General features: G+C 38.3%; 2 protein-coding genes across 4 annotated transcripts in view; one reads left to right on the top strand and one right to left on the bottom strand.

The window, feature by feature from the left end:
• Positions 1-8,285, top strand: part of LOC135208781 (clotting factor G beta subunit-like) — a 27,928-nt gene extending 19,643 nt beyond the window's left edge. For all 3 annotated transcript variants that reach the window (XM_064241300.1, XM_064241301.1, XM_064241302.1), the window contains exons 4-8: positions 1,893-2,002; positions 4,363-4,612; positions 5,186-5,291; positions 6,996-7,150; positions 7,813-8,285. In XM_064241300.1, coding sequence (XP_064097370.1) covers positions 1,893-2,002; positions 4,363-4,612; positions 5,186-5,291; positions 6,996-7,150; positions 7,813-8,010 — 819 coding nt within the window. In that variant the 3' untranslated portion in view covers positions 8,011-8,285. The remainder of the gene's footprint in view (positions 1-1,892; positions 2,003-4,362; positions 4,613-5,185; positions 5,292-6,995; positions 7,151-7,812) is intronic.
• A 6,351-nt stretch (positions 8,286-14,636) lies between these two features.
• The window catches only part of LOC135208250 (phenoloxidase-activating factor 3-like), a 10,593-nt gene continuing 10,229 nt past the window's right edge, over positions 14,637-15,000 (bottom strand). Inside the window, exon 8 of the mRNA XM_064240368.1 lies at positions 14,637-15,000. This exon is cut by the window's right edge and continues 721 nt beyond it. The gene's annotated coding sequence lies outside the window, so the exon portion shown is untranslated.

A 15,000-nucleotide genomic window follows, 5' to 3' on the forward strand; every position in this document is an offset into this window, starting at 1 on the left:
TTCCTCCTGTTACACCTATCAACCTTTTTACTGTTAGTTCCCGTTTCAGCGCTGAATGTCCTCATAAGACCCAGTGCTTGGCCTTTGGCCTAAATTCCATATTCAACTCAACTCAACACATTAGTCTGCACGAGAGCCTGGGAAATTCCTGTTAGATCACTTTTCAAAGCGAGTTCATATCTATTCTTCAAACCTATTAAACAAGGAGGGTAAATTGTTAGATTTCGGCTATTTCATTAAAAAAGGAAGAAGGATTTGTAATCAAGTCATAAATGAGACTGAAATCATTCTTCGAGAATAGTGTATTCATGACAGTCTCATCACTATACTCTGTTTTTTCCATCTGTCCATCCGCCTGTGGTGTTTTCGCAAGGTAACACTGCGTCCTGGGCCTTAAATAAAACGCTATGTGTAAGTTTTAGGTAAATAAAAGGATATCTGGGTGTACACTTGCAGCTGAAATGTGTTTTCATAATTTACTGTTTGCGAATTACACCGTTAATATTCGAAATAGGATATTATTTAAAGCCCGGGAAGCAGTGTTACCATGCGCAAACACCACAGGCAGATTGACAAATGGAAAAAAACAGAGTATAGTAAAGATCATACATTCAGCGTTTTGTCAGAAGCAATTTTGTCTGTTTGGCGTTTCTAAGTTCCTGTCAGTCAATGTCAGTCCCATAAAACTGAGTTGGAGTGATGTCTTGCAGAGACATGGAAATTAAGCCGCCGGATTACCGAGTAGAGTGGTCGGGTATTTGACCCTGGTTCGTGTTTCTTGAAGCGAATTGATGAATATACACATTACAAACTCCCGTGACCCCGTGGCCGAACTGTGATAATCATCGTCTGTGTTTTGCCATTTGTTCCGCAGAATTCTTTGAAAGAAAGGAAACCGGCTCCTCTTGATATCTTTAAAAAAAGTTTTGTTTTCATCAGTTTTGTCCTTTTTCACGAAGAGTTGATATGATTAAGTAACACAAATACAGTTTCTTTCAAACGTTGTACAAAACCTTCCCGTAATGGGCATTGGCTGATAGTCCGTTCATATTCTCTTTCTTCCATCTGACTTTGCACCCGCTGTAACAATTGTTTCTTAGCGCAGCTGCGAGGTTTTCCTTCTGTTACACTTTTCAAACATTTTCACTGTTAATTTCCCTCTCATAGGTCCCATTGTTCGGCTTTTGACCAGAATTCCTCGCTGAACGAGTGGTTTTCGCGCTCGGCTGCCAATCCGGTGGTCCGAAGTTCGATTTCCGGCTCTGCCGACGCGGAATCAGAGGAATTTATTTCTGGTGATGGAAATTCATTTCTCGATATAGTGTGGTTCGGATCCCACAATAAGCTGTAGGTCCCGTTGCTAGGTGACCAACTGGTTCCTAGCCACGTAAAAATATCTAATCCTTCGGGCCAGCCCTAAGAGAGCTGTTAATCAGCTCAATGGTCTGGTAAAACTAAGATATGCTTTTTTCTAGAGATACGCACGGCGTTAGTTTCTCGGAAATCACAGGACATGCCTAATCCTGGAAAAAAAATATATAATTTTAAATTGTCTGCTACAATGCGTTCATCCAATGCCTTTTTGCAATGATTTGCTTATTTCATTGATCTTTGGTTTTTCATTTTTGGTTTTATACTTTATCATCTTTCTGAACTTGAAAATTGTAAATTCCATTCTGTATTATGACTGATAAAAATCATAAGTTCCATTATATATTATGACTGATATATCTGCTGGTTTAAACTGAGTTTTGCCTTGGGGCCACGAAAGTATTTATTGTTTTTCCTTGAAAACAGAACACAAGAATATGTCATGAATGATGAAGGTTAGATTTAATCTAAAACTTATCTGATGATTAATGTTATTACTTTTTTTTTTATTGTTTTCCAAGGTTCTCTTCGGGCGTAAATTCAGGTCTGCTGTCGTCAACTACAATTGTGGAGGCACTCTTGTATCCCCACATTTTGTCGTTACTGCAGCTCATTGTCTCCTGAATCATGTGTGAGTACCGCCTAGACTATTTGTCAATTATTCCTTTGTAAGGGTTAAGTGCTTCTTTCCATAACTTTTCTCACGGTTAAACAAATATCTCCTATCTCAATGATACCTCAGATCCGTAGTGGGGGTAGTGTCATTAGTACACCTCATGGGATGCACTGTAAGCATTACTTAAAGAGTCTTTGCAACGTCCCTTCTGTCACTTGGAGCCACCGCTTTCATTCCTTTTACTGTACCTGTGTTCATATTCTCTGTCTTCCATCTTACTTTCTACCGTCTCCTAACAGTTGATTCATAGTGCATCTGCGAGGTCTTCCTCCTGTTACACCAATCAAACCTTTCTACTGTCAATTTTTGTTGCAGTGTTAAATGCCCTCAAAGGTCCCAGCGCATGGGCTTTGGCCTAAATTCCATATTCAATTCAATTATCATTTCAGTGAAGAGAGTCGAGTTAGCCCATGAACTCATTAGGTGCGGATGATGCGAAACCTGAGATTTGCAATAGAAAGCTTTTAAAAGTGTAATTGCTGTGCATTGTCACATTGATGAACTTTTTCATTCAATGTTCCAGTTCAAGAATGCATCAGTGCTGAACATTAGGTAATTACATAGAAGATGGTGTAAGCTGCAGATTTTCTGCATCATTAGCAAAAGATTAAGCAACTGCCAGTTTTATGTTTAGTGGCTGAATGAAGGCAACAATTAATAAACAAAGAAATGTTAGTCTACCTCTGGTGCCGCGAATTAGAAACTGATACATGCTAATTAATGTGTTAGGAAAGGTTACAATAAAACTGATCGCCATTATATTTGTAGTAGGATCAATAACTTGCAAATCCAACAAGTCAGCCCAATCACTTACTCTCACATTCATGCTTTTGCGTATGTTTCTTTGATCACACACACATGTGTGTAATATATATATATATATATATATTATATATATATATATGTATATATATATATAACATACATATATATATATATATATATATATATTTAGTCAAGACTTAATACTTAATAACATTAGCGTTTTATGTTAAAACAGGTTCTTTATAATTTGCGTAAAGCCGTTACATAAAAAAAATCAATAGTGTTTTGCACAAACATAAGTACCTTTAACTACCAGTTATAATTTATAAACAATGATGGCAAAGGACAACGAGGGAGTATGATACGAAAAAGAAAATATAAATATTTATTTACAAAAGAAAAAAAAATATTAGACCGAGGAAAGTTTCAGGTCACTGCAGCGTAAATTTGATGCTCCGTTGTTATGGAATGCTGTTAATTGCAGCTCTAAAAATGGAGGACAGTTACTAATACCAATACTTAACTCCTCGTAAAGTATCATCAACGGTGCTGCAGTTGCAGTAATAAATATGAGAGACCAGGTGATACATCTGAAGATCCTTTAGAGGCTGTCCAATGCTGATATTATCCTCTCCCGTGTTCGTAATGTGTCCATCGCAGATTAACAGGTGCTTGAACCCTCCAGATCAGGAACAAGATTGTTATCGAGAACTTGATAAAAACACTTGATCACAGCTGCTCCCCGAAGACAAAACATCCATGTATCAGAAGAACGATCAAACGGGCGTGACAGTGGTATAAGGCGTTGAAAACTCAAAAGCAGGCGATGATGTCGAATAAAGGGCGCTAACAGCTACACACCATTGCAGCGATCCAAGGCGAATCCGCTGCTCTCAGCAGATTATTACCTCTCAGAGGCAATCCCAACCTCTCTAGCGTTCAGAGGATCACTGACGGTACACTTGGGCTGTTCCCGGAAAAAAAAAGAAGTCTCTCTGCTTTCACGTCATCATGTAAAGGAAGAAATCATTGGATTAGAACTATCCTCCTTAACTACTGCAAAGCAAATAACAAGCAAACAGCACCCAGTTACTAACAAGCAGCAAACATACGACTGCGTATGCAAAATATAAATAAATAGATAAATATATAAATGAACGAACGAAAATACTTTCGGGCGTGATAATTATATATATATATATATATATATATATATATATATATATATATATATATATATATATATATATATATATTTTACCTTTTGCATTTCTGAATTTTTAATTTTTAGTTTTTTTTTTACAATTTTACTAGGAAATTTATTTTTCATTTTAACAGCCTGATGATGTAATTAACTTGATAATTACGAAACGTCCCAATAAAGACAGCATGTACATGTGTGTGTCCTCTTCCCTTCTTGATTGATGGTATATATATATATATATATATATAATATATATTATATATATATATATATATATATATATATAAAATGTGTGTGTATGTATATACGTACTTAAATATACTTGTTCATGCTTAACCTTTTCCAGAGATGGCACGACGTACTGGGTAAAACTTGGAGAACACGACTTGGAACACGATGCCACGAACGAACAAAGTCCAATACTAAAGGGCTCCATCCCATCTTCTGTCTATCAGTCACAAACCCTGAGGGAGGTCCCTCAGGAGGGAGCTGCTCCTGTAGAACAGGTCATCCAAGTGGTGCAGCAGTTCATCCATCCTTCGTATGACCTCTCTTTCAACTACCACGACATCGCCCTTCTTAAGCTAGATACCCCAGTAAGTAATGCTTCATTTAAACCTAGGTCATTGTAAGAACAGATTTATTTTCTAAAATTGGAGTTTACCATCTTGAATTAAATAATGGTAACTTTTCGCTTATCAAATGTTGTTCTTCTCCCAGGAAAGCCCAGTTACTATTGTTCTCAAAAGAGACTGCAATAGTTGTCATCTCATCTGAAGCTGGAGGCTCATTCTGACATTTCTATCCTCTGACTGGACACTAATGTCATTGTTACTGAAAATTTTCAATACTCAGCCTTCATGAAGCCTTGCTCCACCTGGTGCTATATAATGTATCCTTACGTCCACTTTATTTGTTTTTCTTAGATTCATCTTCTTAATTCTATTCTCTTTAGATATATAACCGATTGGTCCCGTAGTAGGTTTATGATAAGGTGTAATACTAATATTGTCTCAAGATAGATGAAAACAGTATTTATATAAGTCCAGGTCAATATACTCTTGACTCCATTCCCCACAAGAGACTCGAAGGAGCTTTAAAAAGAGAAGCTAAGGTCTCCAGTGCATCTTATTATGAACATTTAAAATAGTCGTGCATTTCTTTTCAAGGCAAAATTCACGAAGCGAGTCCTCCCAGCCTGTCTGCCCTTCCAGTACCCGGAAGAAGACTACGTTGACCAAAGGCTCTCGGTGACCGGCTGGGGTCACACCTCAGGTGGGTCAAGACAGTTTCTATTGTGTATATGTCTTCTCTTTACTCCTCATTTCGTTTTTGTATAGGTTAGGCAGCAAACAAAGTTAAAATATGCCATTGGATCAACTAAATTGTGATAGCGCCTCAGTGGCGTGGTCGGTATGGTGTTGGCGTACTACCTCGGTGGCCGCGAGTTCCATTCTCGGGCATTCCATTGAGGTGTGAGAGATGTGTAATTCTGGAGATAGAAGTTCACTCTCGACGTGGTTCGGAAGTCACGTAAAGCCGTTGGTCCCGTTGCTGAGTACCCACTGGTTCCATGCAACGGAAAAACACAATACAAACAAACAAACTAAATTGTAACAAACAAACTAAATTGTGATAGTGAACATCATCAAAGGTGAGTAAAGTTTAGCAGTTAACACAGGTTAAGATCATTTGCTTTATATTGAGAAATAGGGATATTTTGTAGTAAACCATTCATAGATTACATTTTCAGTGCTGCGGTGCTCAACAGGTCCGATTAATTATTCTATTGAAATGGTTGGTCACTACAAACGTTAAGAGAAATATCTATTGTTCTCGTGAAAATTAATTGCATAAATCAATTAATTTTGAACATAAAACTAGGAAATTAACTTTGCGAGAATTAGAATAAGGAACAAACTAAAAGGCGGATACCTGTATAGGTCTGACGTGCGCCTAATGGCATTTAGAGATTGATTAATTTGTTAGGTCTTACTGGCGCCGCAACGACGTGGTTATTGACGCCATGGCATTTAGAGAACAGCAGAAACTAATTCACTGAGAGAAGCTGGACTATTTCCATTGTTAAAATTTACATTGACTTAGACCGGTTAATTTGCTCTGTTCTGCCCTTTATCTGCTAAATAGAGAGTAAGGATAATGTTCAAAGAAATGATATCTTATTATGTCGTAAGGTCCAGGAAAAACTCACTGGATATTTCCTTTGTACAGAACTCTGATGTTCCTTAAGATTGAAATGTATGCTCTCAACCTATTAACATGTCAGATCTTTTTACTTCTCAGCTACATTATTTTGATGTTTTTTCAATATATCGAACTTTTTCAGGGTACCTTAAGAAATGATGTACATATTGTGAGGATAAAAGTCTTACGGAATGATAAATGCAAAGCAAATGGATTAATTGTTAGCTATGGAGTATCTTGAATGTTTAAGTGTAGCCTATACTATTAGGTCTTCGCTCCTTACGATATTTTACCCAAATCTGATGTAAGATTGATTAAATTTCAACTCAATTTCTTAGTTGTTTCAATGATCTAGAACAGTGGTTCCCAAACTAGACCATACCAAGGACCCCCAGAGGACCTCAGCCAATCAATAGTAAATATTACCAAACCGGGATATATACAGCACCTCAGTAGCGTGGTCGGTATGGTGTTGGCATGCCACCTCGGTGGACGCGAGTTCGATTTTTGGGCATTCCATTGAGGGGTAAAAGATGTGTATTACTCGTGATAGAAGTTCACTCTCGACGTGCTTCGAAAGTCACGTAAAGCCGTTTCCATGCAATGTAAAAAACACCTTACAAATATATACCGGGACACCCAGAACAACAAGAATGTGATTCAGCAAACAACACAACCTTTTCTTCTTATACCTTTTCACAAAGGGCTGAAAGACATTAAGGAATCATTTATTCCGGTCCTTATTTGGTTACTTTACATTTTTTTTTCTTTTAGGAATTCGCCAAATGTCCAGGACACTGCAGAAGGTGAAAGTTCCGGTCATTGATCGACTGACGTGCTCGTTCACAAATGTCAACAACAGGAAAACGCCCCTGGGAATCACTGAGGACATGTTGTGCGCCGGAGAGCTCGGCAAAGATTCCTGTGGGGTAAGATTATGATCATAGGTGTTATTAACTTTAGTGTGAACCGGAATCGCACTTTCAATATAGTATGTTTATAAAAGGTAACATGTTAAGTCTCTATCATCCCAGTAGTCCCTGATTGAAGGTATTAGACGTTAAAGACTGAGATCTCTGGTTGGAGCAGTTTCAAGTATTCATTAGGAGAAAGTTTCCTCCAAGTATCCTCTATCATGAAAAGTCAGCTGGCAGAGATCGTATCCTTCGAGTTGTTTATTTGTAATCAGATATCTTCTGCGATCCAAAAAAGATTTCCTTTTCAATATTATATCTTTAAAATTTCATAGCATGAAGCTAACAACTATCCAAAGGGCTTTGACATAAAGAAATCTAGAGACGAAAGCCCCAGCTCTGTAATTCTTACTCTAGATTTTAAATCAGAGACAGAAACATTTGGTTTTCAATATATATGCCTGTAAATATTTAAACCTTCATTCAGAGGCTTTTTTCCTGGCGTCACGTGGTTGGTGTTGACTTCTATTTTTAACCTTTCTGGGTCATATTGCGACCTGATATGCTTACAATTTTTTCATATGCCACTGAAAATCTTAACCTTTCATTATAACCTGGCATGCTTGCTATTTTGCTATTTATTCATATGGGACTGAAACTCCTTTACTCCTGAACAGGGTGACAGCGGTGGCCCCCTGACAACCCAATTGGCTGTAGAGGGCAGTGTTTGCGAACACACTCTAGTGGGCGTCGTCAGTTTTGGCATCGGTGTGAGATACAACCCCTGTGGCGCCCTGGGTGTTTATGGGCGTGTATCGTCTTACCTAGATTGGATCACCGGCTATATTGCCCCTAATAATCCTTCCTCATTATAATGTTCCCGTCAATATTAGGTCAAGAAATCTTCGTACATTATAATCTTAAACTCAACAGAAAATGTTTTGAACTCAACAGAAAATGTTTTGAACTCAACAGAAAATGTTTTGAATTCAACAGAAAATATTTTGAACTCAACAGAAAATGTTTTGAATTCAACAGAAAATGTTTTGAACTCAACAGAAAATGTTTTGAAAAACGCAAAGGTTCATTTTCTTCTATTGTAATGAAATCCTTATCACATTTATTCAATAATAAAAATGAATAGACCTAATTAACGATTTTGTTCCTTCTTTTTCAAATCTATAAAACCAAAACTGTAGATAACTCTATATTCACAACGTTATTCGTGTAAGTTTACACTAAATTAAAAAAATAACATGCTTTTGGAGATCCCTGACCCTGGGCACTACTACTTCCCATAATCCTCCAAGTGGTCAACATATGGTATCCTATAGTAGATTCCCATCAACCGTGCATCTAATGTCTAGGCAAGTCCCTTACGACACTCCTGATTGGCTGTTGATAAGCCAATCACAGGGTTGGAAATTCTCAGTCTCTCGAGAGAGTTCACATAGGGAAGATGTATGTTCCACCTCTCCTGAGGGATACATTTGAAAGACGTATCCCTCAGTAGAGGTGGAACATACATCCTGCCTATGTGAACTCTCGAGAGAGACTGAGAGCAGCCCTGTGATTGGGTTATCAACAGCCAATTAGGAGCGTCGTAAGGGATGGGCCTAGACATCAGATGCACAGGTGATGTGAATCTACTATAGCAATCATTACTTACTCAAGAAGGATGCCAGCAGAGCAATTAAACTTGGGAGAAGGATGGTCGTGTGTCCAATGTTCTTAAGGGAGTTGTAGGTACCCCAAAATGCCAGGAACGCATCGCATATTCCTATGAAAAGGATGTTTACTCCAGCACCAGAAGGTCTGCCGCCATTTTGTAAGTACAGAGGCGGCGAGGAAATCCTTATAAACGGTTTGCAACGGTCTGCAGTAACACGCCAGGTTGACCTTAGAGTCCGCCTTAAACAAAGTTATCTTTTTTTAAAGTGTCCGAATACTTAAAAGATGAAGCCCTCCAACTAGAAAGCAGACCCTGAGCTTGTTGAATTTCTGAACACATTCGCTGTGAGAACGAACAGAAGCAAGGCCACCGGGAAGTCTCATGTGGCCACAGTGGCTCTCCAGGAGGAGCCACTATAGGAGATTCACATCAGTCGTGCATTTGACGTCTAAGCCAGCCCCTTACGACGCTCCTGATTGGCTGATCATAAGCCAATCACAGGGCTGGAAACTCTGTCTCTCTCGAGTGTTCACATGGGCAGGATATATGTTCCATCTCTCATGAGGATACGTCTTTCAAAAGTATCCCTCAGAAGTGGTGGAACATACTTCCTGCCTTTGTGAACTCTCTCGGGAAAGACCGAGAGTTTGCAGTCCTGTCATTGGCTTATCAACAGCCAATCAAGAGCGTCGTAAGGGGCTGGCCTAGACAACAGATGCACGGTTGATGTGAATGTACTATAGTAACATCGCAGAAGTTCTTTTTAGTCCTGTGAATATTGGAACGATAGCCGTTAGGAGACGCTGTTTAAAATTTAAGGCCCTTGCGTTCTCCGATGGGTAGGTACTCAGAATTGCAGCTCAGGACCGTCAGCCTGCAGAACCATACACTTCACCAGATAAGTATACTATATCGTCTCTGGCTTTGGAAGCAGAAATTCTCTGAGTTTATCCCAGGATCTTGGAGTGACGTCCTTACTACCTATTATGCAATCCAGTTGCGTCCCTTTCCACTAAGTGCAGTGTAAAAGTGTAACATCTTGCTAAATAATTTCTTCTTTATTTTACTTATTTGGAAGCTTAAAAAACTTTACATGCATTGATTTGTAGTTGCGTAAGTAGATAAAATAACCATGTTCAGTGAAAAAACCCGGGAGAATCAAGTAGTTTGTAGGAAAAATGTCTCTTAGAACATGCACCCTCATAAAGTTCCCTCTAAAGCAATTTCTTTAGTTTTTTTTTTTTTTTTTTTTTTTAATTTCGACTAAATCTTATTGGGGTATTATTTATTCCGTTGTGTGTATTTTCTGCAGGTAATAACCATTAATAATAGTAAAGGAGGATGTAAGCTATTTGAAAACGACGTATTATTCAGAGGTCAATTGGCCAGCAAAAAGCTTTCGATTCTTATTTTCAAAATTACTTAATAGACTAAAAGGGAAAAAAGGCACTTCAGATCGCTTTCTTTATTGAAAAGATGTGTTGATAGAATATATTTTTTTACATTAATGATACTGCATCCATGTATTTTGAGTAACAAGGTTGTAAATATGAATAACATATTTCTGTTTGTCGTTTTTTGATAAAACCAGTTTTGTGCTGGCATGGGCTTTTGCTCTTAGAGCAGTCCGTAAGGGAAGATCAGCCTGCAATGAGGGAGGAAAAAATAATAAACAATCTATAACGAATCGGGAAATTACGACAAGTCGGGTTAGAAGTCCCCAATTCAAGGCCAAGAACATTACGGTGCTCATAGAAAGTTTACAGTAGTTAATCCAAGAAAGAGGCGGTAGTATAGAAAGAAAATGGAAAAATTTAAATAAGAAGAAATGAAAAGCCAAAAAATATAAGGGGAAACTATTCGAAAAATTAAAAGTTCGAGGAAAAGGACGAAAATCTTAAAAGCACGTCCCGAGGCTTCAGGGAAAAATTGTAGATGTTAGGAAAAGCGAGTTATACATTTTTTATCTCTAAGAGGAGGACCAAATCAAAAGGAAAAAAATACACAAGGCGTAACAGGCATTAAGATTTTCAATGTTGATTTCCTATCTTGAGGTTCTTGGTTCATCCTTAAAGAGTCTTCTGTGTCCTTTGGTTCGGAAATCGCTGATGCCCGCATGAATTAGCGAACATATTTACCAGACACATTTAACAGACCCTAGTACTCTACATATGCAGTGCCATATAAGTGGCGCCAGTCCAAAAACCTAATGAAATTCTAATAAACTGTATGTAAATTTGTCTACATATTGCGCACTTATTTTATTTTCCAATTTCACTGTTACTGTTCTCTCTATAACGAACTAGCTGGAATTAGCCCAACAACTAAGTTTTACCGTTTTGTCGTCATTTTGGGTCTGCTTTAGTTGTATAACCCATACGACAATTCTTCACTCTTACCTGTAGGTAGAGGGAAGGATGGTGTTTTAGTATTGGAGATAATATTCCATTTCTCGTCGCCGAGGTCCCGGGATGAAGGGCGATAATAAAGCAATGTTTTCTTGCTTGTGTTTATTGGCTAAAACTACATTGAAGAAGGCGGGTAGCTGACAAAATATAAAAGGCGTATATAATAGAATCATAACAAACATATGAGCATCGGAGCTCTATACACAATAAGGAATCATATCCTGCATACACGAGGTAGAATTTATAAGATCGAAGCCTGTGTGTCGGACTCGATACTACCACAATAATAATTGGTTATACTTATAATATTTACGCATTATGCAACACAGTGCAATAGCTCTGAACTGAACGTGTCTGCGGAGCTAAGTTTTCCCGCGCTCGTTACATAACGTCTTGCATACATGACATTTACTTGGCACAGAAAACTAGAAAAATATTGCGTTATGTTATTATGAAATGTTACAGCGCAACTGCTTAACCAATGACTAAGTAATTCTACTTTACCACGAAATGACACATACCTGTAATCCATTTTGTTCAGTCCCCTTTAATTTTCTAGTTTTCCTTAACTGAACATCACCGGTCGACTTTTTAACTTATAAATTTGTGGGCCTTCCTCCTTCAGTACCCAAGAAGCAATGGTTCCGGATGGATCTTTACGTGAAGCCCACAGTGAGCTTGAAAGTCTGTTCCACTTCTCCTGAAGATTGCTGCTATGGGATATTTGTGTAATTTACACCAAAAAGTCAGAAAAACAAACTAATAGATGACAAGACACTGTGTGAGTCCAAGTGGTAAAATCTTCCCCAAGCGCAGTGAAAAGTGTCGGATAGACTTAAAAGTCTACCTTCAGGTGTGGCAAACCAATGTTACTCTTAGAGGCAAGCGTAATTGCCGTTGTTTTCAAGCATCCATTTTTAAATGTACTTGGTTTTCTAGTGTTAAACTTGGCATATTAACTATTTCAAAGTTCGTGTCGCTTTCGTTTTAGTGTAAAGTAGCTTCGGTAGAACATAAATTAAGCTGGCTTGCTATTAATGATTGCCATTCCTTTTGTAAGGTGGTAATGACATCACGGGTTTTTGGCAGCAGCAAGAAAATCAGAGGGCAGAGAAGAGAAGACGAGTCAAGTTTGGCAAATAGAAATATCCTGGTCGTGTAAGGTGACTTTTGTAACAGAGAAACATGGAGCCTAGCACGAATATCGTGTCAGGTTTTTGGCGTGCATATTATTGTCTAAGTCAGGCTGGTTTTAAACATTTAAACGTCAGACACTGCGTAGTACATTGTGTAAATCCTGACACGCAACCCCATACTAATACAAATGAGAGATGGTTTCGCGGCATGAAAACATTAGTCCCAGGATTTGGCCTTTGGAAGGCACATTTCGTCGCATAATTAGCCACCGCTTGTTTAAACTTAATATTAAATCGCGTCGTTACAGGCTTCACGTCTTCTGTGAAACAGTAGCTCACCTTTACCCACCTTCAGTGTAAGGTAAGTTAAAGTTAGCATTAAATTTAACATAAAACATTTGTGCCCAAAATAAAGTCATTTCTTTCATTGAAAAGTCAACACTGTGAGGTTAGCAAATATGTTGTTATTTTAGAACTAAAGACTATGGCAGGTTGAGGATCAGGCGTTATAGGTAGATTAAGTGAGTTTTTAGGTTAGGGTAGTGCCCTTAAATACTCATTTTGTGTTTTTCCCACCAAAAAAACTGGTTTCTTACGACGAACCCCCAAGTTATACGGTTATTGGGAGGTTATAATACCAAGGGCAAGGGCTGGGACAATAATTTAACCATTGCATGTTGTCAATGGATTTACTCATATGTTTCAGGCCTTTTCATCCTTCTCAAGCACTCAAATTTCATCCGGACATCTGCAGAATTACCTGTATCCCATTGCTTCTCCTATTCAGTTGTGCACTACAAGTGGCAGGTGTGTCATCAGTTTGCCAAACTTCCTTTTATTCATGAACGCCCTGTGAACGTTATTGCGTCTTGGAGCCTTTTCTTCTTCTGGGCGGGGGTAATGGTTTGGTCGCTGAGTTCAGCCTTCTTAGTCTCATAAAGTGTTTCCTGCTCAATTCTGGTATGAGGAGAGAGTGACTAACTCGCTCCTGATTAACGCTCAAAGGCTGTGCAGGTGTTTTAGACACAGCTGCTTTTAGTGATAATACTGACATTGTATTTGCTAGCGCAGGCGCAGATGCTTGGACTCCGGGTTGCAACAGAAGCCGTTCTTGTGTTTTCCATCATTTGGCACCTCTTATGCCAGGCATGGTGAGGTGCTGAGTAATGAAGGCATTTTGGATTGTTGGCCCGCCATTGTTGAACTTGAGGCATAATTGTGACACGGTCCTCCACAAATCTAGCATACCATACCTTTGCCTTGCTTCTGCCTTTATGATTGCCGTAACTGATAATAATCGAAGCACACGAGGGGCTCAAGCGCATACTCTGTACGAAAACCTCTCCAGGCTATGACGTAAACACTTGATGGGACAGGTTTTCTGAAAGTAGCAATAACAAAATGTTTTGGTCTATACTTTGGTTACTGTGAGACATCTCTCGATGCTAACAACATTGGGAACGTCCAGGATCGGACACAGAGGCATAGTAGGGTAAAAACCGTATATGATAGTTTTGATTAGCTTCCCCACAGGTTCAAAACTATAAGAGAGGAGGGCTTATTGCCGTTGTTGATGACCCAGTGGGTGCAGGCTTCATCTTTGGCGATTTCCGTCAGGGAAATGGGCGTGGGCGAAAATAACGAGAAAATCAAATGACGTTGTTTTTTCGCGTACGCTATGCTTATAGTATCGTATTATAGTTCTAGTTGCATTAGGACATTACATTGCCATCTTTGACGACATTTCACTCACATTTCGCCTATAAAGTTACCGGATAGTAATTTATTAAACTTTTTAAGAATTTTTGAGACGTAACTTTGTGGCTATATATTTATATTTATATAAATAATTGGTTAATTGTCATATATTTTTTTATTTATTACGGGAAAAAAGCCATACATTAATTAGTTTCATTAAAAAAGTGAGTAAATATTTTACACGGCAAGACAGCATTCTTTAGCCCGGCTTTTAGACACCACAGAAGGTAGTGAGATGATCTTGTACGGCTCTGCTAGGATACGGACCTCGCTGTGATTGGCGAAAATACCTCTTGCTCATTTCGTAGTATTGCTTTACTTCTGTATGCATTTCACCTTTGCTTTTTATATATTGGTAAATGTGAAACGATTTCAATTTTTCAAATTTTACTGAGTCAAAAGCTAAATGCAAACCACTCCCCGTCCCTCTAATCAGCAAACACGCGCACACACATGCGTACACTATTGCGACGGAAACTTCACATTACTCTTTCTCTCTCACTTAAAGGCGTACGAGCTTATAGAATTTAAAAAAAAAAACAGTAACAAATGCTTAAAACAATTCACACTTGTATATTTGTTTACTTTTTCTCTCTCTAGACATGACATGTATGCATGCTGAATACGAACAACGTATACACAGTTGAGTTATTATGAATGGGTTCATGGTTCTCTGTCAGAACCATAAGGTGTTTTCAAGTGAGCCACGGAGGCTTCCAAATACCAGACATTGATTCTTGTAGCACACAAATGGATTTAACAATTTCGTTTATATATTCTTCTGAAAACATAAAGTGGATGACTTTGGTGTAACTTCCAACATTTACAAGTTATGAAAAATAAAATATCGTTCGATAAATTAGTTTTTATTAAATATTCTTTTTGTTTTAT

The sequence above is a fragment of the Macrobrachium nipponense genome, chromosome 35, assembly GCF_015104395.2.
Source record: "Macrobrachium nipponense isolate FS-2020 chromosome 35, ASM1510439v2, whole genome shotgun sequence".
Classification (NCBI taxonomy): domain Eukaryota; kingdom Metazoa; phylum Arthropoda; class Malacostraca; order Decapoda; family Palaemonidae; genus Macrobrachium; species Macrobrachium nipponense.